General features: G+C 43.9%; 1 protein-coding gene across 4 annotated transcripts in view; it reads left to right on the forward strand.

Moving 5' to 3' along the window:
- The window catches only part of cfap206 (cilia and flagella associated protein 206), a 51,386-nt gene extending 30,095 nt beyond the window's left edge, over positions 1–21,291 (forward strand). For all 4 annotated transcript variants that reach the window (XM_063040353.1, XM_063040354.1, XM_063040355.1 and 1 more), the window contains 4 exons: positions 1,462–1,602; positions 6,684–6,877; positions 17,392–17,523; positions 20,828–21,291. In XM_063040353.1, the coding sequence (XP_062896423.1) occupies positions 1,462–1,602; positions 6,684–6,877; positions 17,392–17,523; positions 20,828–21,061 (701 nt within the window). In that variant the 3' untranslated portion in view covers positions 21,062–21,291. The remainder of the gene's footprint in view (positions 1–1,461; positions 1,603–6,683; positions 6,878–17,391; positions 17,524–20,827) is intronic.
- The last annotated feature ends 4,367 nt before the right edge of the window (positions 21,292–25,658 follow it).

Here is a 25,658-nt window from a genome sequence, read left to right on the forward strand (position 1 = left end):
GGCTTGTGTGGCACTCCCTGCCATGCTGTGCCAGCTTATGCACAGGACTATCCTTAAAGAACACTGTGGCAAGTTACAGATAGTTAAACATGTAAGATGGGTGTGGTGTTTTTTTTTCTCTTTGACGGAAAGAAACACTTGAATTGATGGATGGGTAACCGAGCAAGTAACCTGGAGACACGGAAAACTGTAGATTGTAGAATCTGTAGCATCAATTTTCTGGGGAACTTATCAAGTCAAGGACCATCTGTACAAGGTAAAGAACTGTTAACATTTCAGGTTGGAACTCTGCATCAACACTCAGTTCCTTTCCTGATTCAGGAACAAGAATAGAAAAATAGATACAGTACCACTATATTTATGGAACATGCATTCATTTAATAATATATGACAAGTGCTTACTCTGACTAATGTCTTCATTTCCCAGACATCCACACTCACCCCATCTTTCTGCCACCTTAACAGGGACAGAGTTTCTCTTGTCCTTACCTATTACCCTATGAGCCTCCACACCCAACGCATCATTTTTCAGAACTTTCATCATCTTCAACAGGAGCCTACCATCAAACTCTTCATCACCTCTCTGCCACTCTCTTCTTTCCACAGAGATCACTGCTCCATGATTCCCTTGTCCACTGTCCTTCCCCTTGTCCTTCTTGGCACATCTGCCTGCAAAAGACAGAAATGCTACATTTGCCCGTTCACCTATTCCTTTATCTCCATTCAGCCCCAGACATTCCTTCCAGGTGAGGAAACACTTCACCTGCAAATCTGTTGAGGTTGTCTTTTGTATCTGGTACTCCCAGAGCAGCCTCCTCTACATTGGTAAGACCTGACATAACTTGGAGAATGGCTTTGTCACGCACCTCTGCTCCATTCACCAAAAGCAGAATTTCCTGGTAGCCAAGCATTTTAGTTCTCTAATCCCATTTAATCTCTAATCCCATTTTGACTAGTCAGTCCATGGCCGCCTCTTTTTCTGCAATGAGACAACTCTCAGGGTGGAGTAGCAACACCTCGTATTCCCTCTAGGCAGCTTTCATCCTGATGGCATGAACATTGATTTCCCTTTCTGGTAATTTTTCTGTTCTCTTCTCCTTCCCTCATCTTCTATTCCCCACTCTGACCTCTTGCCTCCTCTCCTCACCCGTTTGTCATCTTCACCCCAGTGCCCCTCCTTCATCCCTTTCTCCCATCGTTCACCATGAAATTCCTTCTTCTCCAGTCCTTTACCTTTCCTACCCACATGGCTTCACCTATCACCTTCTTGCTTTCCACCTTCCCTTCCCCTTATGTTTTTTTTATTCTGGCATCTTCCCCCTTCCTTCCCAGTCCTGAAGAAGGGTCTCGGCCTGAAATGTTGACTGTTTATTCATAATCATAGATACTGCCTGACCTGCTAAGTTTCCCCAGAATTTTGTATGTGTTGCTCTGACCAATGCCAATTGTTTTGCTTTACAGAACAAAAAGTAATTCCATCAGAGCTCAAGAATCGTGAGTGGATCTTTCCAGAAGGTGCACACCTTTATCACCAACTGAGCACCCAGTATCGAGGATTCTGTGCATACACACTTAGTGCAAGACATGGACTCCTTCTCAGAGGTACACATGCAGAAAAGCTCTTTTTTTTCAGTAGAATTTATTGACTTAAATCAAACCACCTTCATTTTGTTTTACAGGGAATGCAAGCCTGGTTTCAGTAATCTTTCTTAGTAATAAAAACAGTCCTAGAAGCCTTCTGATGAGAATAAGAAACTGATGTTGAGAGGAAAGGAAATATTATTGAATGGTGGAGCAGGTGCAAGCCAGTGGAATAGTCTACTCCTCCATCTACTTTATTTTAAGCTGATGAATTTTGCCCTGCAGTTCTTTATGTAGTACCAAAAAGAATGCATTATGCAAAACCATGGTAATAAATCAGATTGTAATTCAGATTCTGAAATTTGTATAACCCATAACCTTTGAGATGTGTGAGCATATTAATTAAGCTACTTCCTCAAAATTTCTTGGCGCTCTCCAATTCTGGAGGAAGATCATGAAAGCTGGGAAGCTTGGGAAGGGAACAGCAATATACCATTATGAAGGTGGAAATGTTGATTATCTAGAATCTCATAAGACCATAAGATACAGGAGCAGAATTGGGCCATTTGGCCCATGGAATCTGCTCGCCATTTCATCATGGCTGATCCAATTTTCCTCTCAGCCCCAATCTCCTGCCTTCTCGCTATATCCCTTCATGCCCTGAACAATCAAGAATCTATCAATCTCTGCCTTATATACAGAAACATAGTAAACCTGCAGCACAATACAGGCCTCTCAGCCCACAATGCTGTGCCGAACATGTACTTACTTCAGAAATTACTTGGGGTTACCCATAGCCCTTTATTTTTCTAAGCTCCATGTACCTATCCAGGAGTCCACACACTCACCACTCTTCGCGTTTTAAAAAAAAACTTACCCCTGACATCTCCGCTGTACCTACTTCCAAGCACCTTAAAACTGTGCTTTCTCATGTTAGCCATCTCATCCCTGGGAAAAAGCCTTTGACTATCCACATGATCAAAGCCTCTCATCATCTTATACACCTCTATCAGGTTGCCTCTCATCCTCTGCCACTCCAAGGAGAAAAGGCCAAATTCACTCAACCTATTTTCATACGGCATGCTCCCCAATCCAGGCAACATCCTTGTAAATCTCCTCTGCACCCTTTCAATGGCTTCCACATCCTTCCTGTAGTGATCCTCCACACTGCCAAGAGTCTTACCATTAATACTCTATTCTGTCATCATATTTGACCTACCGAGATGAACCACCTCATACTTATTCATCGTTGGATAAGTCTCCAGAACCTCTCCCATCCCCACTGATGATGCAAGGACCATTGCCAGAGGCTCAGCAATCTCCTCCCTCCCCTCCCACAGTAGCCTGGGGTACATCTCGTCTGGTCCTGGAGGCTTATCCAACTCGATGCTTTCCAGAAGCTCCAGCACATCCTCTTCCTTAATGTCTATATGCTCAAGATTTTTAATCTGCTGTAAATCGTCCCTACGATTGTCAAGATCCTTTTCTGTGGTGAATACTGAAGCAAAGTATTCATTAAGTACCTCTGCTATCTTCTCCAGGTCCATACACACTTTCCCACTGTCACATTTGATTAGTCCTATTCCTTCGGCTGGCTGGTGGCGCAATGGCATCAGCGCCGGACTCCGGAGCGAAGGTTCCTGAGTTGGAATCCAAGTTGGGCCACCCCCCGAGCATGTTTTCCATCCGTGCCGGGTTGAGCACCAAGCTAGCCACTCGGCCTCGTTTTTTTTTTTAAAAAGGGGTTGAGTCAGGAACGTTCATATCATGACCCGGTTAATCTGAAAGAGGACCAATCCTGACACCAAACATCAGACAAGAATAGCTGACTGTGTGGTGCGACACAATAAAAAGCCCTCCTATTCCTGCCCCTGAGCCATCCAAGACTCTAATAGCCACAACATCATAGCTCCAAGTACTGATCCACGCTCTAAGTTCATAGGAATTGGCCTCCATAGCAGCCTGTGGCAACAAGTTCCACAGGTTCCTCTCTGACTAAAGAATTAACTCCTCATCTCTGTTCTAAAAGGACAACCTTCTATTCTGAGGCTGTGTCCTCTGGTCTTAGACTCTCTCAGCATAGGAAGCATCTTCTCCACATCAACTCTATGAAAACCATTTGATAGGCTTCAATGAAGTCAGCCCTCATTCTTCTGAATTTCAGTGAATACAGGCCCAGAGCCATCAAATACTCTTTGTATGACAAGCTATTCAATCCTGGAATCATTTTCGTGATCCTCCTTTGAAACCTCTCCAGTTTCAACACATCCTTTCTAAGATTGGGGCCCAAAACTGCTCACAATACTCCAAGTGAGGCCTCACCCGTGCTTTATAAAGTCTCAACAGTACATTCTTGCTTTTTATATTCTAATTCTCTTGATATGAATGCTAACATTGCATTTGCCTTCCCCACCAAGGACTCAATCTGCAAATTAACCTTTAGGGAGTCCTGCACAAATCCCTTTGCACCTCAGTTTTTTGTATTTAATCTCCATTTAGAAAAAATTCAACCCTTCCATTTTTTCTACCGAAGTGTGTGACCAGACACTTCCCGACACTGTATACCATCTGCTATTTCTTTGCTCTTTCTCCTAATCTGCCCATCCTTCTGTAGCCTCACTACTTCCTCAAAACTACCTGCCCCTCCATCTATCTTTGCAACAAAGCCATCAATTCTATGATACAAATCATTGACATAACAAGAATTAACATAAAACATTAACATGTAACATAAGAAGAATTGGGCCCAATAAAGACCCCTATGGAACACCACTAGTCATCAGCAGCCAACAAGAAGGCTCCCTTTATTCCTACTCTTTGCCTCTTGCCAATCAGCCACAGCTGTTTCAATGCTAGAATCCTTCCTGTAATACCATGGGTTCATAGCTTGTGGCACCTTGCCAAAGGCCTTTTGGAAAATCCAAGTTCACAACATCAGCTGATTCTCCTTTGCCTCTCCTGCTTGCTATTTCTTCTAAGAACCTTTGGAACCACTGAGGCCAGATTAACTGGCCTATAGTTTCCTTTCTTCTGCCTCTCTCCTTTTTGAAGAAAAAAATAGGAGATACATAGCAGATATAGGCAGGTAGGAACAAATAGAATGTTTCTGGAGAATAAGAAATGCAAGAAAACACTTAAATAAGAGGGCTAAAAGAAGGCATGAAGCTTACCATAGCAGACAAAGTTGAGAATCTTAAGGGATTTTACACATATGTTAAGAGCAGAGAAGGATTGCAAGGCACAGAATTGCTCCTCTGAAAATTCAGAATGGTAATCGATGTGTGGAGCTCAAAGAGATGGGGGAGATCTTAAATAACTTTGCATCTGTATTTACTCAGGAGACAGATATAGAGGGGCAAAGAAGCATCGACTTTATGGACCCTGTACAGATTACAGAGAAGGAGGTGTTTGCTGCCCTGAGGCAAGTTAGGGTTGATAAATCCCAGAATGTGACAAAGTGTTCCCTCAGACCCTGTGGGAGGCAAGTGCAGAAATTTCAATGACCCTAGCAGAGATATTTAAATAATCCTTAGCAATGGGTGAGAAACCAGACGATTGGAGGATAGCCAATGTTGTTCATTGTTCAAGAAAGGCTCTAAAAATAAATCAGGAAATTATAGGCTGGTGAGCCTGAAATTAGTAGTAGGAACATTATTGGCAGGTATTCTGACGGACTGGTTATATCAGTATTTGTATAGACATGGACTGATTAAGGGTGGTCAGCATGGCTTTGTGAGGGGTACATCATGTCTAACCAATCTTATAGGCTTTTTGAAGAAGTTACCAAGAAATTTGATGAAGACAAGGTAGAGGATGTTGTCTACATAGATTTTAGTAAGGCACTTGACAAGGTCCCACATGAATGGTTGGTCAAGAAGGTTGTGTTGCCTGGTATTTAAGATGAGATAATAAATTGGAATAGACACTGTCTTTAAATTCCTTGGTGTCCACATTTCCGAGGATCTCACCTGGTCCCTGAACTCCTCCATCCTGATCCAAAAGGCACAACAGCACCTTTATTTTCTGCAGAGCATCAAGAAAGCTCACCTCTGTCCCAGGATACTGATGGACTTTTACTGCTGTACCATTGAGAGCATCTGTACCAACTGCACCTCAGTGTGGTATGGCAATTGTCCCATATCAAACCGCAAAGCACTCCAGCATGTGGTGAAAACTGCCCAGCGGATTATCGGCACCCAATTGCCCACTATTGAGAACATCTATCATAAACGCTGCCTGGGCAGGGTGAAAAGCATTATCAGGGATGCATCTCACCCTAACCATGGACTTTTTACTCTCCTCCCATCCAGTAGGCACAGGAAGAGCTTCTTCCCTGAAGCTGTGGCCCTGCTGAATCTCACATCACAGCGCTAAGCAGTATTGCACCCATATTGTACTGTCTCAGTACTTTTATATGTAGCACTTGCTTGTTATTCGCACTTATTTTGTAATTAACACTATTCTTTTGCATTTCTGGACAGATTGCATTTCATTGGCTTTGTATCTGTACTCGGCACAATGACAATAAAGTTGAATCTAGTCTAATTCCAACCTAATTTTTGTGGGAGAAGCCAAAGACTGGTAGTGGATGGTTGCCTCTGACTGGAGGCCTGTGATTAGTGGAGTGGACAGGGGATGGTGCTGGGTCTGTTGTTGTTTGTCACCTACATAACGATCTGAGTTGTACTGCGGAGTTTGTCAGATGGAAGTTAAATCTGAAAATTTCCAAGACTTATTTTCACTCTTTGTGGTCTTATGCTTTCTGTATACTTGACACCATTTTTATCCAGCTCAGAGTGCATACAAACCCATCCAATTTACTTTGTCATTCAGGGAAGGAATTCTTCTATTCTCACCCACTGGATATCCTCTGACTCCAGATGTACAGTACAGTTAATTCTTAAATAGTCTAACATCTCAGTAGTTTCAGGCAGAAGGTACATAATAAATTCTAGCCTCGCCAGCAACTTCCACATCAGAGTAAGTTGAAAAAAAAACTCACCAGACATAAAGCTGTTTGAATTATGTCACAGCAGAAACATGACAATTTAGTTGTGGAAATGACATTAATTAATCTGTTATTTTGTTTCTTTTGTTTTCAGGCAACCCTAATATTGGAATTCTTAAATATCAAGAAAAATATTACAGCTTCTCCTCAAAGGAGGCTGCAGTTGCCTTTGCTCAGAAGCCCGACTACTACATCGCCAAGGCGGCAGAGGAAGCCAGACAGTCACCAGAGCTCATCCAGCTGCTGGAGCTCCACCAGCAGTTTTCCTCCGTTGCTACCTACGGGCAGGTAAAACACCCAGAAATGTCACCTCTCTGTATGCACAAACAAAGTGGAAGGAAATACATTACAGTATTTGCATTTGCTGCAGGGCTGAGCATTTGTATGTTTCTTAATCACAAACAAGAGAAAATCTGCAAATGCTGGAAATCCAAGCACCACACACAAAATGATGAAGGAACTCAGCAGGCCAGGCAGCATCTATGAAAAAGATTCTCGGCCCGAAACATCGACTGTACTCTCTTCCATGGATGCTACCTGGCCTGTTGAGTTCCTCCAGCGTTTTTTGTGTGTTGTTTGAACATCTCCATTCTAATTTCCACATTTCAATGTAGTGTAAGCTTTCTCAAATCAGATGACAGAGTTGTTTTATATTTCAGAAAGGCCAGAGCAATTCATTTATTGAACACCAAAAAACGGAACTCAGAGCACGCTTTGCATAATTACATCATCACATCAGATCAGACTCAAAGCGAAACCCCAACTCAATGTTGACAGTTGTGAATATGTACATTGTTACCTAACACAGGCCCCCCTCCCCCAGAATTCACTAAAGCCAGCACTGTGAGCCTGTCCGGAGCTCGGGTGAGCCATTGGGCTCAGGTCCTGTGTTCCAAGGGTGGAGGAACAGCAGGTGCCTCTGGCCCATCCAGAGGAGCATTGACATGCTCATGGTCATGTCGTGTCGGCAGGTGAGGAATCCTCCAAATCTTGGTGGGTCGGTTTACGGCGATCTACCGAAATACACTCAGGTTTACCTCTCTTCTCTATGATTAAACTCTTTTCTCCCTGTTCCAAAACGTGGAACAAGCCATTGTAAGGGGGCCTGAGGGGATGTTGGTGTGGGTCACAGCAGAAGAAAACAAACAGGGCAGAATGTAAGCCAACAGGAATCTAAGAGTGCTCTATGCGATATGGGAGGTAGGAAGAGGTGAAAAGGAATTGAGTTTACTGAGGAGGGTGGAACACTGTTGAGAGGCTGATCAGGTGGTTGTGGTGTCAGGAATGAAATCACCTGGCACTCGTGATGACTGTCCTTATACCAACTGCTACGGTCGACTGCAGGTCCTTTTTTGAAGCTGGACTGAGCCCCAGCAGGACCTAAGGGAGACAATCATACCAACACTCATCACTCAAGGAAGCCCTCAGAGCAGCCTTTAAGGAGAAATTAAACCACTCGCATAGGCCATAGGACTGCAAGTGATACGCCGTGGTGTGATGTAGCCTAACACTGAAGTTCTGGGCCATTGCAGCCCAGAGGTCTGAAATGAACTGGGGACCACAGTCAGAGGAGATATCAGATGGGGTGCCAAACTGAGCACCCCAGGTGCTGATGAATGTCAAAGCCATGTCTGTGCCATTGTTGATGCTGGGGGGTTGGGGGGTGACCTCTGGCCATCTGGTGATAGGGTCCACTGTGGTAAGGAGATGCATGAAACTGCAGCGGGGTTGGGGCGGGGTGCGATGGAAGAAGACCAACAGGGTCCACATTGACATAGTTAAACCATCGCTCAGGGACCTCAAAAGCTACCAATGGCCCCTGAACATGACGATTAATTTTTGCCCGCTGGCATTCCACACAGGCTGCAGTCCAATCATGTACAGTTCAGTCTGTGCCCCACAAACTTCAGTGCAGCTAGTTTCTGTGAGGCCTTCCGGTCCAGGTGCAAGAGGCCATATATGGAGTCAAACACAGTCCATCTCCAGTTTGTGGGCACTATGAGATGACAGTGACCGGTTAAGACATTGCACAGGAGAGAAACCCCAGCGTCCCCGAACTTAATGTCAGCCCTGACTGCTGTTCTGTCAGCTTGAACCTCAGGGTCAGTAGTTTGGTCAGCTGCTATGCCAGCATAGTCAGCCCCTTTGTGTAGGACCTCTACAGCTGGTGCTGAGAGGCAACCAGCCATGGTAATTTTTTTACCCTTAATATATTGTATATCAGTTGTGAGCTCTGATATGTAGGCCAGGTGGCATTGTTGCTGTGCAGACCAAGACTCTGATATTTTGGCCATCACATCTACGAGGCATTTGAGGTCAACGAACGCTGTGAAATGGTGACCCTCTAAAATGAAAAAAAAAATGGTAGACACCTAGATATAGAGACCAAGAAGTCCATGGTCAAACATGCTGTACTTCCCTTTGGGGGGCAGAGTTGCTGCCAGAAGAGATGCAGCTGCCACATACCTCCGATCAACTGTTCGTGCACAGCACCCATAGCATAGTCAGAAGTGTCAGTAGTAATTGGGGAGCAGGTGTGCCTGTAGGGTCACGTTCAAAAGAGCTTGTTTTGTATCATTAACTCCCCTGGTCATGTCCGCTAACCAGTCAAGCATTGTGGTTATGGGTATTGCCTTTCAGCACACTATACAGGGGAAGCAAAAGATCAGCAGCTTGCGGAATGAAGTGGTGAGAGAAATTCACCACGCCTAAAAACTCCTGTAGTTTTTGAGGGTGTTGCAGTGGGAAGTCTATAATAGTGGCTATGCCTGATGGGAGAAGTTTCACTCCTTCTATGGAGAAGAGGTGGCCAAGAAAGTCAATGGTCAACACCCCAAACTGGTATTTAGCATGGTAAATTATCAACCCGTGTTGGCTTAAGTGATCAAAAAGTGTGTAGTGATGAGATTTGTGTCAGATTTGGATGCACTGGCAACAAGTACGTCATTCAGGTAAACAAAAAGAAAATCTGTCTTTTAGTACAGAGTCCAACAGCCGTTGGAAAGTCTATACTGCATTTTTCAGCCCAAGCATCATGCGCAGAAGCTCAAAAAGGCCCATTGTGATTATCACAGCTGTTTTGGGAAGGTCCTTTGAGCACACAGGCACGTGATGGTACCCCTAGTTAAATTGACTTTGGGAAAAAATTGACTTCGCAGCTAAATGTGCTGAAAAGTCTTGGATGTGTGGGACTGGGTAGCGATCGGGGTGGGGACCTCATTAAGGCATTGGTAATCGCCACATGGGTGGCAACCACCATCAGATTTAGGGACCATATGGAGAAGTGAAGCCCAGGGGGCTATTTGACTGGCATATAATGCCAAGCCTTTCCATGTTGGCAAACTGAGCCTTTGTGGTTGCCAGCTTTTCTGGGTCCAGTCTATGCACGCGGGCGTGGACTGGCAGGCCAGTTGTGGGAATGTGGTGCTTCACCCCATTTTTGTGATTTTAGTGAAGAATGTGGACTTGGTGAGGTTTGGAATTCACCCAACAGTCGAATAAACACACATGTGGTGGTGCATGCACTTGACAGAGTCGTTGTGGGGAACTTACTGGGGGAGCAGGGTAACGAACCAAAGTGCTTGACATCCACAAGCTGGCAGTTCTTCAGGTTGACCTTGGGCACACAGGAAATCTGCACCGAGCAGAGGTCTGGCCACTTTAGCCAGGACAAAGTCCCATGTGTAACGTCGCCCACTGAAGTAGGGCATCACCCATTGTGTCCCATAAGTCTGGATCTTGCTGCCATTAGCGGCCTCCAGTGAGGTTTCATCACACTTCATCACTCACCACTCAACAATAGGCGACGCTGGTAGCACCCCTCTCACACAAGAAGCGTCGCCCTGAAAGAGTGTCCGTAATGAACAGTAGACAACTCTGGCAGCTGGAACCCACTGTGTTCACAGACCTCTGATATCCCGATGCACTGGCACTGTCGAAGCTGCAGACTGTTGGCACTTCCTTGAGTTCCTACCAAACTGAGCATGGTATAAGCACCGGGCTGGCATTGTCTGTTGCACAGCTGAGGGTGTCCTTATGTTGGGGCCCTTGCTGATCGGGCTTATTGAGGTAGAGAAAGGAGGAGGCTCTGTGTAATTGGTCAGTCATTTTAGTTCTTCACGGGTGCATTAGCAAAGGCTATATGAACTTGATCAGACATTTGCTGTGTGGAGAGTTCTTTAAAAATAAAACAAGGATGGTGATTTCCCAGGAGAGACAGCATCTGGCCCATTAGCTCCGAAGGCTTGCCATCACCAAGGCTGGGGAAGGAAAGCAACTGTTTGGTGCGCCCAGACTCCAATTGTCTAAAAGCCTGCAAAAGGTGAGTTTTCAGCGATCGGTATTTAATGTGTTCAGGCATGTGTTCAAGCAGACTCACCATTCTCGCAGCCAAGGAGTTGCTGAGCGATACTACTACATAGAAATATTTGGTATTGTCAGTGGAGATTTCTTGAAGTGTGAATTGAGACAGATTCTGGAAAGGTGTAGTAATAACAGGGTCGTTGTGGTGGGAGATTTTAATTTCCCCAATATTGGTTGGTATCTTCCAAGAGCAAGGGGTTTAGGTGGTGTGGAATTCTCTACTTGATCTGGTATTGGGGAAAGAACCTGGTCAGTTGTCAGGTCTCAGTGGGAGACCATTTTGGAGATAGTGATCATAATTTTATCTCCTTTACCATACCATTGGAGAGGAATAGGAACAGACAAGTTAAGAAAGTGTTTAATTGGAGTAAGGGGAAATATGAAGCTATTAGGCGGGAACTTGGAAGCATAAATTGGGAATAGGGAAATGTACGGCAGAAATGTGGCAAATATTCAGGGGATATTTGTGTGACATTCTGCATAGGTACGTTCCAATGAAATGGAAAGGATGGTAGGGTACAGGAATTGTGCTGTACAAAGGTTGTTGAAAATCTAGTCAAGAAGAAAAGCTTACTAAAGGTTCAAAAAACTAGGTAAAGATAGAGATCTAGAAAATTAAGGCTAGCAGGAAGGAGCATAAGAATGAAATTAGGAGAGCCAGAAGGGGCCATAAGAAGGCCTTGGCAAGCAGGATTAAAGAACACCCCAAGCCATTCTACAAGTATGTGATGAGGAAGAGGATAAGATGTGAGAGAATAGGACCAATCAAGTGTGACAGTGGAAAAGTGTGTCTGGAACCAGAGGAGATAGTTGAGATACTTAATGAATACTTTCCTTCAGTATTCACCACGGAAAAGGATCTTGGCAATTGTTGGAATGACACACAGTGGACTGAAAAGCTTGAGCATTTAGACATTAAGAAAGAGGATGTGCTGCAGCTTTCGGAAAGCATCAAGTTGGGTAAGTCACACACATAAAAGTTGCTGGTGAACGCAGCAGGCCAGGCAGCATCTCTAGGAAGAGGTGCAGTCGACGTTTCAGGCCGAGACCCTTCGTCAGGACGAACTGAAGGAAGAGTGAGTAAGGGATTTGAAAGTTGGAGGGGGAGATCCAAAATGATAGGAGAAGACAGGAGGGGGAGGGATGGAGCCAAGAGCTGGACAGGTGATTGGCAAAAGGGATACGAGAGGATCATGGGACAGGAGGTCCAGGAAGAAAGACAAGGGGGGGGGGAACCCAGAGGATGGGCAAGGGGTATATTCAGAGGGGCAGAGGGAGAAAAAGGAGTGTAAGAGAAAGAATGTGTGTATAAAAATAAGTAATAGATGGGGTACGAGGGGGAGGTGGGGCATTAGCGGAAGTTAGAGAAGTCGATGTTCATGCCATCAGGTTGGAGGCTACCCAGACGGAATATAAGGTGTTGTTCCTTCAACCTGAGTGTGGCTTCATCTTTACAGTACTGATGTCTACTATAAGCCTACTGACTCTCACAGCTATCTGGACTATTCCTCTTCTCACCCTGTCTCTTGCAAAAACGCCATCCCCTTCTCGCAATTCCTCCGTCTCCGCCGCATTTGCTCTCAGGATGAGGCTTTTCATTCTAGGATGAGGGAGATGTCTTCCTTTTTTAAAGAAAGGGGCTTCCCTTCCTCCACTATCAACTCTGCTCTTAAATGCATCTCCCCCATTTCACGTACATCTGCTCTCACTCCATCCTCCCACCACCCCACTAGGAATAGGGTTCCCCTGGTCCTCACCTACCACCCCACCAGCCTCCGGGTCCAACATATTATTCTCCGTAACTTCTGCCACCTCCAACGGGATCCCACCACTATGCACATCTTTCCCTCCCCCACCTCTCTGCATTCCGCAGGGATCGCTCCCTACGCAACTCCCTTGTCCATTCGTTTCCCCCCCCCCCCCCATTCCTCCCCACTGATCTCCCTCCTGGCACTTATCCGTGTAAGCGGAACAAGTGCTACACATGCCCTTACACTTCCTCCCTTGCCACCATTCAGGGCCCCAAACAGTCCTTCCAGGTGAGGCAACACTTCACCTGTGAGTCGGCTGGGGTGATATACTGCATCCGGAGCTCCCGATGTGGCCTTTTATATATTGGCGAGACACGACGCAGACTGGGAGACCGCTTTGCTGAACACCTATGCTCTGTCCGCCAGAGAAAGCAGGATCTCCCAGTGGCCACACATTTTAATTCCACATCCCATTCCCATTCTGACATGTCTATCCTCTACTGTAAAGATGAAGCCACACTCAGGTTGGAGGAACAACACCTTGTATTCCGTCTGGGTAGCCTCCAACCTGATGGCATGAACATTGACTTCTCTAACTTCCGCTAATGCCCCACCTCCCCCTCGTACCCCATCTGTTACTTATTTTTATACACACATTCTTTCTCTTACACTCCTTTTTCTCCCTCTGTCCCTCTGAATATACCCCTTGCCCATCCTCTGGGTCCCCCCCCCCACCCCCTTGTCTTTCTTCCCGGACCTCCTGTCCCATGATCCTCTCGTATCCCTTTTGCCTATCACCTGTCCAGCTCTTGGCTCCATCCCTCCCCCTCCTGTCTTCTCCTATCATTTTGGATCTCCCCCTCCCCCTCCAGCTTTCAAATCCCTTACTCACTCTTCCTTCAGTTAGTCCTGACGAAGGGTCTCGGCCTGAAACGTCGACTGCACCTCTTCCTATAGATGCTGCCTGGCCTGCTGCGTTCACCAGCAACTTTTATGTGTGTTACTTGAATTTCCAGCATCTGCAGAATTCCTGTTGTTAAGTTGGGTAAGTCACTGGGTCCTGATGAGATGTACCCCAGGCTACTGTGGGAGGCGAGGAAATGATCTTTGCATCATCAATGGGGACGGGAGAGGTTCCGGAGGATTGGAGGGTTGCAGATGTTGTTCCCTTATTCAAGAAAGGGAGTAGAGATTATAGACCAGTGAGTCTGTCTTCAGTGGTTGGTAAGTTGATGGAGAAGATCCTGAAAGACAGGATTTATGAACATTTGGAGAGGTGTAATATGATTAGGAATAGTCAGCATGGCTTTGTCAAAGGCAGGTCGTGCCATATGAGCCTCATTTAATTTTTTGAGGATGTGTCTAAACACATTGATGAAGATAGAGCAGTGGACATAGTGTATATGGATTTCAGCAAGGCATTTGATAAGGTACCCCATGCAAGGCTTATTGGGAAAGTAAGGAGGCATGGTATCCAAGGGGACCTTGCTTTGTGGATCCAGAATTGGCTTGCCCACAGAAGGCAAAGAGTGGTCGTAGACAGGTCATATTCTGCATGGAGGTCAGTGACCAGTGGAGTGCCTCAGGGATCTGTTCTGGGACCCCTACTCTTCGTGATTTTTATAAATGACCTGGGTGAGGAAGTGGGGGGATGGATTAGTAAATTTGCTGATGACACAATGGTTGGGGGTGTTGTGGATAGTGTGGAGGGCTGTCAGAGGTTACAGCGGGACATCAATAGGATGCAAAACTGGGCTGAGAAGTGGCAGATGGAGTTCAACCCAGGGAAGTGCGAGGTGGTTCAGTTTGGTAGGTCAAATATGATGGCAGAATATAGTATTAATGGTAAGACTCTTGGCAGTGTGGAGGATCTGAGGGATCTTGGGGTCGAGTCCACAGACACCTAAAGCTGCTGCATAGGTTGACTGTGGTTAAGAAGGCATATGGTGCATTGGCCTTCATCAATCATGGGATTGAGTTTAAGAGCTGAGAGGTAATGTTACAGCTATATAGGACCCTGGTCAGACCCCACTTGGAATACTGTGTTCGGTTCTGGTCACCTCACTGCAGGAAGGATGTGGAAACTATAGAAAGGGTGCAGAAGATATTTACAAGGATGTTGCCTGGATTGGGGAGCATGCCTTATGAAAATAGGTTGAGTGAACTTAGCCTTTTCTCCTTGGAGCGGCGGAGGATGAGAGGTGACCTGATAGAGGTGTATAAGGTGATGAGAGGCATTGACCATGGATAGTCAGAGACTTTTTCCCAGGGCTGAAATGGCTGCCACAAGAGGGCACAGAATTAAGGTGCTTGGAAGTAGGTACAGAGGAGATGTCAGGGGTAAAGTTTTTACATAGAGGGTGGGGAGGGTGTGGAATGGGCTGCTGGTGACGGTGGTGGAGGCTGATACAATAGGGTCTTTTAAGAGACTCCTGGATAGGTACATGGAGCTTAGAAGAACAGAGGGCTATGGGTAACCCTAGATAATTTCTAAAGTACATGTTTGGCACAGCATCGTGGGCCAAATGGCCTGTACTGTGCTGAAGGTTTTCTATGTTTCTATATGCTTTTGTCGACGTTTTGGGCTGAGACCCTTCATCAGGACAGAGCGAAATGCCTTAGAGATAGGTAGAAGGAAATCTGTGAAAGCACTTGAGAGAAGAAAAGAAATGGCAAGAATAGGTAGCAAATGCTTCTACAGAGTTGCACATAACTAAATCAATCCACCCTGCCTGGTCATCCTCAAAACAAAAGATGGCATTTAGGGAACTGCCTGTAGATTGGACAAGCTGATGCAGCCCATTCAATAAGCTAGTCATATGCCAATAGTCCAGATTCATTCGTTAGGATCCCTGGCTATGCCCTGTGCTATCAGAGGTGGTGGCAATTGATGTACAGGTGGGAGAAGTACGTTATGTTCTGTATGCCCTTGGCATTGACTTTGATTCCAGACCACACATAATCTCAAGCCATCAAGGTAGACAGGACAAGTTAATCATCTTCTGTCTCACCTAATAAGCCGGATGTATTTTTGGGAAGTTAATATTGAATTGAGATTGGGATCTTGCTAAAGTTAACTAATGTAAGCACAAAAATGTATTAGACTAATTAATGCAACACACACAAAATGCTGGAGGAACACAGCAGGCCAGGTAGTATCCAGGAAAAGAGGATTTCTAGCATCTGCAGATTTTATCTTGTTTGTGATTAGACAAATTAATGACACTTGCATCTGAAAGTACCCATTGAACCAATTTAGGGTTTCAGTAAATGAAGGAAATGCTCAAACCTTTAATGATATCTACCAAAGCACTTTTGATCCAAGAACGGTCACCTGTAGATAGAAGCTACGTTGATTTCCTTCAAAGATCTTTGTTGCCATTTTGACTATTTACCATATTGGGAAAGAGACATACGTATTTGCAAATCAGTATTTGTATTTAAATGAAAAGTTAGGAAATACTTCCTTATTCAAAGGGTTGTAGATGTGTGGGACACTTCTGTAAAAAGAATCCATAGATACTATTTTTTTGCTAGGCAACACCGTATATAGTAAAGGTGTGCAGGTGAGGCAGTTGGATTGAATGAAGATGTGAATTAGTTATGAACATGATGGAATAGATTTGATAGATTGAATGACCTATTTTTTTCTCTTTTCCTAAACTACTGCTTTTTGAATAGCAACATACATCAAAGTTGCTGGTGAACGCAGCAGGCCAAGCAGCATCTATAGGAAGAGGTGCAGTCGACGTTTCAGGCCGAGACCCTTCGTCAGGACTAACTGAAGGAAGAGTGAGTAAGGGATTTGAAAGTTGGAGGGGGAGATCCAAAATCTTTTTGGATCTCCCCCTCCCCCTCCAACTTTCAAATCCCTTACTCACTCTTCCTTCAGTTAGTCCTGACGAAGGGTCTCGGCCTGAAACGTCGACTGCACCTCTTCCTATAGATGCTGCTTGGCCTGCTGCGTTCACCAGCAACTTTGATGTATGTTGCTTGAATTTCCAGCATCTGCAGAATTCCTGTTGTTTGCTTTTTGAATAGAGCTGCTTTTGTAAATGGGAGATCATAAAGTGAAAGTAAATGGAAACAAACAATTATTTTCATAAAATTGTTCTCATTAAACTTGTCTTCTTTAAAGCACCTGCAGCTCCAGGAAATTTCAGAGCTCATGAGGCTGAAGAAAATTCATTGTTACTGTTCTTTATCCAGAGATATATATATTTTGGAAGCAAAGCAATGTAGGACTATAAGTGGCATGTTAAAAAAAAGTTTGCCAATAGCAACAATCAACAGTCTCAAAGCATACTGAATGATATCTCAAATTCTGTCTCTTTATTACCATCTGATGATGTTGGCAGAAGATGTTCATGCATTTACAGAATCAGATTTGGTGGTGACAGAACCTGTGCTCAACACTTCACAAAAAGTCATTACTGTTGAACATTGAAGCTATATACTGAAGAGCTGGCAGAATGTTTGTTCAGTAGAGGAGAAAAGAGGAAAATTTCACTGTCATTTATTTGACAGAGTTTGTTTAAAACAGCATTTCAGGAGCTGTGGGGTGGAGTGGTTTTGGTTTGAAGACAGACAAGTTAAACTTTCTCTCACAATTCAAACACAGAGTGTCACTTTCTTAGTTTTTCATTTGAGCACTTTTCATTTCTACCCATGTTTTCTTCTAAATTTCAGCCAGAGAAATGCTTGAGGCCCATCGCAAAATGTGACAGCTGCACACAAACTGACACTCACATCCTGGAGCCAAACATCGTTAGATCTTATGAATGGAATGAGTGGGAGTTAAGAAGAAAAGCAATTAAATTGGTAACATTGCTTATTTTCAATTACTGACTGTATGTTAAGATTTTGAAATGAATACCCATAAAAAAAGTTACCATAGGCTGGGGTTGCCTATATTGTATTTAGAAGAGATACATCTGGCATACACAGGAGGTGTTAACAATATTTGACATCATTTTGTTATACATGGAATGCATTTCCAGATAAACTGGAATTAGGTCAGAGTACTTGCTTTAGGTGGGCCTGGGGTATACCCTTCCTTAAAACTTTTTTTAATACTCATAATATATACACTAATCCTAATTAGGTCAAACTTTTTACTGCATTCACTGTAACAAGAATTCCATACACTCTCTATGTTACATCACGTTTCCTCAAAGAATATACGCATGAAATGTTTCAAAGTAACACACACAAAATGCTGGAGGAACTCAGCAGGCCAGGCAGCATTTATGGAAAAGAGTATAGTCACTGTTTCAGGCCGAGACCCTTCATCAGGACTGGGGAAGAAAAGATGAAAAGAGAGTGAGAAAGTGGGGGGGGGGGGAAGGGGAGAAAGAACCACATGGTGAAACTGGGAGATAAGAAGTGGTGAAGTAAAGAGCTGGGAAGTTGATTGGTGAAAAAGAAACCGGGCTGGAGAAGGGGGAATTTGATGGGAGAAGACAGAAACCCATGGAAGAAAGGGAAGGGAGAGGAGAACCAAAGCGAGGTGATGGGCAGGTAAGGAGATAAAGTGAGAGAGGGAAGTGGGAATGGGGAAGGAGAAGTTGGGGGGCATTACTGGAAGTTTGAGAAATCGATGTTATGCCATCAGGTTGGAGGCTAAACAGATGGAATATAAAGTATTGCTCCTCCAACCTGAATGTGGCCTCATCACAGTAGCAGAATGGGAATGGGAAGTGGAATTAAAATGGGTGGCCACTAGGAGATCCTGCTTTTTCTGGCGGATGGAGTAGTCTCCCAATCTGCGTCGGGTCTTACTGATATATAGGTGGTCACTCCAGGAGCACTGGATACAGTAGTTGACCCCAACAGACTCACAGGTGAAACATCATGTCACCTGGAAGGACTGTTTGGGACCCTGAATGGCAGTGAGAGAGGAGGTGTAAGGGCAGTTGTAGCATTTGTTCCGCTTGCAAGGTTAAGTGCTAGGAGGGAGATCATTGGGGAGGGACAAAGGACAAGGGAGTTGTGTAGGGAGTGATCCATGTAAAAAGCAGAAAGTGGGGAGAGTAAGATTTGTTTGATGGTGGGATCCTGTTGGAGATGGCAGAAATGATAAAGAATTATGTACTGGACGTGGGGTGGTAGGTGAGGATAAGAGGAACTCTTCCCTGGTAGGGTGGTGGGAGAATGGGGTGAGGGCCTATATGCACAGAGTGGAAGAGATGTGGTTGAGGGTAGCATTGATGGTGGAGGAAAGGAAAGTCCTTTCTTTGAAGAAGGAGGACATCTCATTAGTTCTGGAAAGAAAGGCCCCTTCCTGAGAGCAGATGCCGCAGAAATGGAAGAATTGAGAGAGGGGATGGTATTTCTACAAGAAACAGGTTGGGAAGAGGTATAGCCCAGTTAGCTGTGAGAGTCAGAGGGTTTATAATAGACATCAGTAGGTAAGCTGTTTCCAGAAATAGAGACCAAGAAATCGAGAAAGGGGAGAGAGGTGTCAGAAATAGACCAGTGTTTGAAAGTGTTCATGTTGTGTTCAGTGGTGGCAGGACCCTACACTACGATCTTTCCCCACGGAGCCTTTGGAAAGGTTCACTGAGCTTGTTCTTGCAGGTTGGGTCAAAGGAACTGTACCGGAAAGGAGCGAACCAGAGAGCTGAGAAATGAGCAATCCCTTCAGAAAGCTGAAAACACAGGAGATGGTGAATTCTTGGTCAGCACTTTTACCTTCACAAAGACTCACTCCCCTTTTCACAGCACCCTTCCACGCAACCATAGCAGATAAAAAAGATAACATTTTACCTTCTGGCATCTTACCATTCAGCAATCCAAGTGCTGCTTCCAGTTGAAGCATTCATTGCTTGAACTCTTCTACGCTGAAGAAATCAAAAACAGATTGAGCGACAGCTTAGTGGAACACCACCACTTTGTCCGAAAGGGTGACCCTGAGTTTTCAGCTGCTTGTCACATTAATTCTCGATCATACTCCTTCTTCCACTCTGACTCTCTGTCATTAGCCTCATACACTAATCCTAAGGAGCCCAACTTAAGCTTGAGGAACAGTACCTTGTCTTCAGATCCTCAAGAATTAACACTGAGTTCAACAACTGCAGATAACTAATCTTTCTACGTTGCCATTTTGTAACAGAACTGGCCTAATCTAGTCAGAGGCTTGTACCCAGGACTGAAATGGCTAACATAAGAGGGCACAGTTTTAAGGTGCTTAGAAGCATGTACAGAGGAGATGTCAGGGGTAAGTTTTTTCACACAGGGAGTTGAGTGCATGGAATAGGCTGCCGGTGACGGTGGTGGAGGCGGATACAATAGGGTCTTTTAAAAGACTCCTGGATAGGTACATGGAGCTTAGAAAAATAGAGGATTATGGGTAACCCTAGGTAATTTCCAAAGTAACTACATGTTCCGCACAGCATTGTGGGCCAAAGGGCCTGTGTTGTGCTGTAGGTTTTCTATGTTAATCTGCTGAAACGTCAACAACTTGTATCATTAATTCAGTTTTGTCTCTCCGCAGATGCTGTCTGATCTGTGTATACCTACCAATTTAATATTAAGAACAATTACGGTATCATCTATCTCAAAGTTGCAGCATTTCTCCTTTTATCTCTCCTATTTTATTCCTTCTACAAATATTAAATGGCATTAACAAACCATCTCAGCAGACACCAACCAACACTGTTTGTAGTGTTCAGCTTCTCCTGAGCAAGACGTATTCTCTTTGTTCTCTCCTTCTACGCTACATCTTAAAACATCATTCGCTAACCTCTCTAAGTGCTAAAGAAAGACTGGAGACCTGCAGTACGTTGTTTCTTTGTCCGTGTGTTGGAGGGAATTAATGAAAATGAGAGGAGAATGATAAGTGTAAGTGGGTGGTTGATGGTTGTTGTGGAACCGGTGGGCCAAAGGACCTCTCTGTCACTCTACAATTCTAGATGCTGCCTGGTCAGTTGAGTATTTTTGTTTCCACATCCTGTAGTTGTTGCTTATTGAAGATGTTCATTTTTCTTAAATGCCATCCCTTACCCCCAGAATGTACACTTACCATATAATTTTTGTTTCTATAAGACTATCAACACAGTTGTGATTAACATTGAATGCATAAAGCTACAGAGTTAATGGCATTTTGTATTTTAATCGTCCCAAGGCAAACCTGCGGCAGAAGGTCACTCGCCACATGCAGACAACTCTCAGCCATATGAGAAGAGATAACACTTCCCAAGTTTACCTTCCTAAGGATAAGGCACTACAGACAAAGAGAGATAATTCCAGCAATGTGCCCAAGCCTCAGGTCTTCTATGCTGGCCTTCGTGGAGGAAATGTTACAGAACCTACGCGTGCGATCAAATTCAACTTAACAAGAGCTGTCGATGAAACATAAAACTGAGCTTCCCCCTTCCTTAAAAAAAAATTAACAATGCTTTCTCACTAAACTTTATATGGGTTTTGACTGTCAGATTGTTATTTTAAAGGCACAATTAAAAAAAAATATGCAGATAGGTACATTTCAGAATTCCTATTCTGTTTCTGCTATTGCAGTAGAATTTGTTATCAGAACAATCTCTGACACAAGCTTTGAATGAAATTGATTAAATTTGTTGATTAAAAAGATAATTGTCATGGATTTGGAGTATTAAATTCAAGCATATTCTTAAACCACCAGGAATTTTAGATGTATCAGGCTCTAAATTAACGAGCAGTTTCTTGTCAGTGCAAACATAATGTTAAATTGGTCTTGAGCCTAATTAAAGTGAAAGATGTGCTTAGCAATCAAATACTTCACTGGTAAAGAGAAGAGAGGAGTTTAGGGGAGGGTAGCAAGATGATGGTATCAATATAGAATAGAGGTGGCCTGGTTTATTATCGTGATTTGATACCTACCAAGCAGATAGCTATGTTCTATATGGTGTTGAGATTCTCAAATGTTCTTGAATCTGTGTGCATCCAGGCAATTGGAAAATATTCCATCACAATCCTGACCCAAGTCTTGTAGACAGTGGTCTGTTAGGTGGTGAGATACTTACCAAATGAATTCTAACCTCGCAGCTGTTCTTGTAGTTACGGTTTTCCATACTTCCAAATTTGTATTGTTTGCTAAAGTTGGACCATTGTTTTTTTTTTAAGTGATGTTAAAGAAAGACCTTACAAGTGGATGCAAATATCCTGCAGCCATAATTGAAATGCTGTTGAAAAGGTAAAACTTGTTAGGGAGGAACTTCAGGGACAAATTCACAACCTCTTTTCCCACATCTGGGAAGCAGAGGACACGAAGGGAAACTCGGAACACGTAATTGCTCTGGGTAACTGTAGGAGGTCTCCCTACTGTCTACCACCTAGGGACTAAGTCACACCCAAGTCACTCACCTGCTTCCAGGTGCCCTGAATTGTATTGTGAATTCCATCTATCCAGAAGGATAATGGGCATGATCTTTGAATGTCAACAGCAAGATAAGTGCAAGGAATAGCATCATCTACTAAACTTGCATTTATCGACTGCACAAAAACCTTTAACCCTGTCAACTAAGAAGGATCATGGAGAATTTTTTTCAACTGTGTCTGCCTTTGAAGTTAATCTACAAACTACTTCCGAGTAAGGACCCAGTACATTGAAAGTAGTCCAAAAGATATTCATCAGTGGAATGAGAGAATTGTCCTATCATGAGAGGTTATAAAAGTTGGGTCTGAATTCTTTGGCATTTAGAGGTATGTTATCATATTGAAATGCAAGATCCTAAGATGGCATAACAAGAGAGATGTCAAGGTGGTTTCAGTAGTTGGAGAGTCTTAATTAGGGAACATTGTTTCAAGGGGTTGGTAATTTAAGACAAAGATTTGTAGCCATTTCTTCATGCAGAGAAATTTTCCACCCGAGAGAGTTATGGAAGCTATATCACTATAAATATTTAAAATGGTGGGATGGATACACTTTTTTAAAATGTGGGAGAATTGTGGAGTATGGGGAACTTACACAGAGGAGGAGTTGAGGTCTGGGTTAGATCACCATGATCATATTTAATGATGTGGCAGGATTAGGGGCTTGGTAGACTGCTCCTGCTCCTGTTTTTGTGTTCCCTGCTATGTTTTGACATTCAACCTTTAATTCTAACCAGTGGGTCCACCTCAGAGCTACTTCCTGGCAGACAAGAGACAAGTAAGTCTGTACCATTGCTCCGACCCTTTTCCTTATTTTTTTCCTGTTGCAGTAGTGTACACATTTCACACAAACATCGCACAGGAGTGCAGCAAACCTATTAGATAAGTAGTCCCCCTCTGCAGAACAAACTTCTCTCCAACCTCAGATATTGTCAGTCATAGAATGATATCACCCCTTACAGCCCCTTCAGCCTAACCTGTCCAAAAGCCAACCACATTGTCCACATAACTAGTCCCAATTTACCACATCTCCTTCCAGATGACTCTACTCCAGGTACCTATCCGCCTGCTTCTTAAATGATGCTATTTACCTGCCTCAACCATTCTCTCTGGCAGTTTATTCCATATACTCACAATACTGTGTGGAAAATGTTGCTACTCAGGTTCCTTTTAAAACTTACCCCTTACCATAAATCTATACCCTCTATTTTTAACTCTGCCACTTGGAAAAGATGGTTACTATCCACCTTATCTATGCTTTGCATGATTTATATAGTCACTCCTCATTCTCCTACATTATGAGCAATGAAGACACCTTTCCTTAAAACCTGGGCCCTATAGTCCTAGCAACATCCTCATTTTTTCTGCACTCTTTCCAGTTCAATTACGTGTTTCCTACAAATTTATGGAGGCAATTCTATACAGAGAATGGCAGGGCACTGATGGAGCAGAGAGAGCTGGGAGTACAGGTGTACTGTTCACTGAAAGCGGCCACACAAATGGACAGGGTGGCGAAGCTTGGTGGCTCTCCTCAGTCAGGGCATTGAGTTTAGGAGTAGGGACATTACATTGCAGGTAGCTTGGTCGGCCTGTTATAGGAAAAGCATTGTCAAGTTAAAGAGAGCGCAGAAGTGATTTTCGAGGATGCTACCTGGACTAGAGGGCCTAAGTTTTCGGGAGAAGCTGGCCACACTGGGTCTTCCCTGGAGTGCGGGAGAATGAAGGGAGACTTCACAGAAGTTTATAAAATCTTGAGGGTTACAGATGAGATAGATGGTTATAATCTTTTCCCCAGGATTGGGGAGTCCAAAACTAGAGGGTACAGTAACAAGATGGGGGAGGGGAGAGATCCAAAAGTGACTTCAGGGATAATGGTCTATTTGTGCTGTGAGACCTGTTTCTATGACTCTGTTCTGAGTATAGTTTTGTTCACCCTATTACAAAGTGCAGCTCCACTGACAACTTGTACAACTGCAAAAAAACAAAAATGTCCTAACTCCTACACTCAGTGACCTGACTGATGAAGACCAGCAAGGCATACACCTTTTTTCATCGCCTTATCTACCTCTGACTTCACTTTCAACAAACTCTGCACTGGTACTCCTCAGTGCCTCTATACCATTATATTCCCTAGGCCTCTACCATCCATAGTACAAGTCCTACACTGGTTTGACTTTCTTGAGTATTTGCCACTCCTCAGCCCACTTCCCCAAATGATCCAGATTCCCCTGTATTTTACCATAACTCCTAATTACATGCCATTGGCAAATTTACTGACCAAACCTTGGTGTATTTGCATCCAAATCATATGTAAAGAATAGAAAGGGACCCACGCTGACCCCTGCGGCATACACTAATCATTGTCTCGTTTCCAAGAAACACTTCAATAACCACCCTCTGCTTCCTACCTCTGAGCCAATTTTGTATCCACCTGATGAGTTCTCCCTAATTCCACAGGATCTAACCAATAGAACCCAAATAGGTTTATTATCATTGTCTAATGTGATGTGAAATTTGTTGTTCTGCAGACCAGCCTGCCATGTAGGGCCTTGTTGAAGGCCTTACTAAAGTCCAAATGGACAACATGTACTACCCTACCTTCATCTACCGATTTGGTTACCTTTTCAAAGAACTCTTAAGAGATTCATTAAGCTCAACTTCCCACATACAAAGCCATGGGGACTCCTAATCAGAGTCTGTCCATCCAAATGGCAGTAGATCCTGTCCCTCAGAGTTCCCTCAGGTAACTTCCCCACCTGTGACTTCTGCTAATTGGCTTGGCCTTTGTGACCCTTTGAACTATGGAATGACATTAGCACTCTGCAATCTTTGGCAACTTCTCCAATAGCTAATGATGGAGGAAATATCTCTGCAAGTCCTCTGTAATTTTTTCTCTAAACTCCCTCAAAGTCTGAGGATATATTCAGTCTGCTTCGGGGGATTTATCCACATTAATGCATTGTAAAGCAGGAAATAACTTCTCCTTGCTTATATGAATTTTCTGCAAAATGTCTCCTTATTTCTTGAGTAACCAGGATATTCTCTTCAGGTGTACTGTGCTGCAATGCACAGCTGAGGTTTGTTAATGCACACATTTGGAGGCTGAACTCTAAAAGACCAGTTTCACCCTGATGTGAGAGGGTGACCTCATTGAAACCTGGTGACTGGTGAATGTTGAAGGTCTCAATGGAGGGGATGAGGAGAGGATGTTTCCTATGTTAGGGGAGTCTAAAACCAGAGAGCACAACCTCAGAATAGAGGGGTGTCCTTTTAGAATGGAGATGAGGAGGAATTTCTTCAGCCAAAGAGTGATGAATCTGTGGAATTCATTGCCATAGACAGCTGAGCAGGCCAAGTCAGTGGGTATATTTAAGGCAGAAGTTGATAAATTCTTAATTAGTCAGGGACGAAAGGATATGGGGCAGAAGATAGGGTTAAGAACGAAAATGGATCAGCCATGATGAAATGGCCTATGTGCATGACTGAGTGAGATTTACATTCAATATTTGTAAAACAAATGCCCTCAAGCAACCTGCTATTACTATACAGTGGTGTCCTCTGACAAAGTTCATGACAAGGTCCTGGAAGGGTTGATGTATGAAGAA

This window comes from Mobula hypostoma, chromosome 2 (genome assembly GCF_963921235.1).
Source record: "Mobula hypostoma chromosome 2, sMobHyp1.1, whole genome shotgun sequence".
Lineage (NCBI taxonomy): Eukaryota > Metazoa > Chordata > Chondrichthyes > Myliobatiformes > Myliobatidae > Mobula > Mobula hypostoma.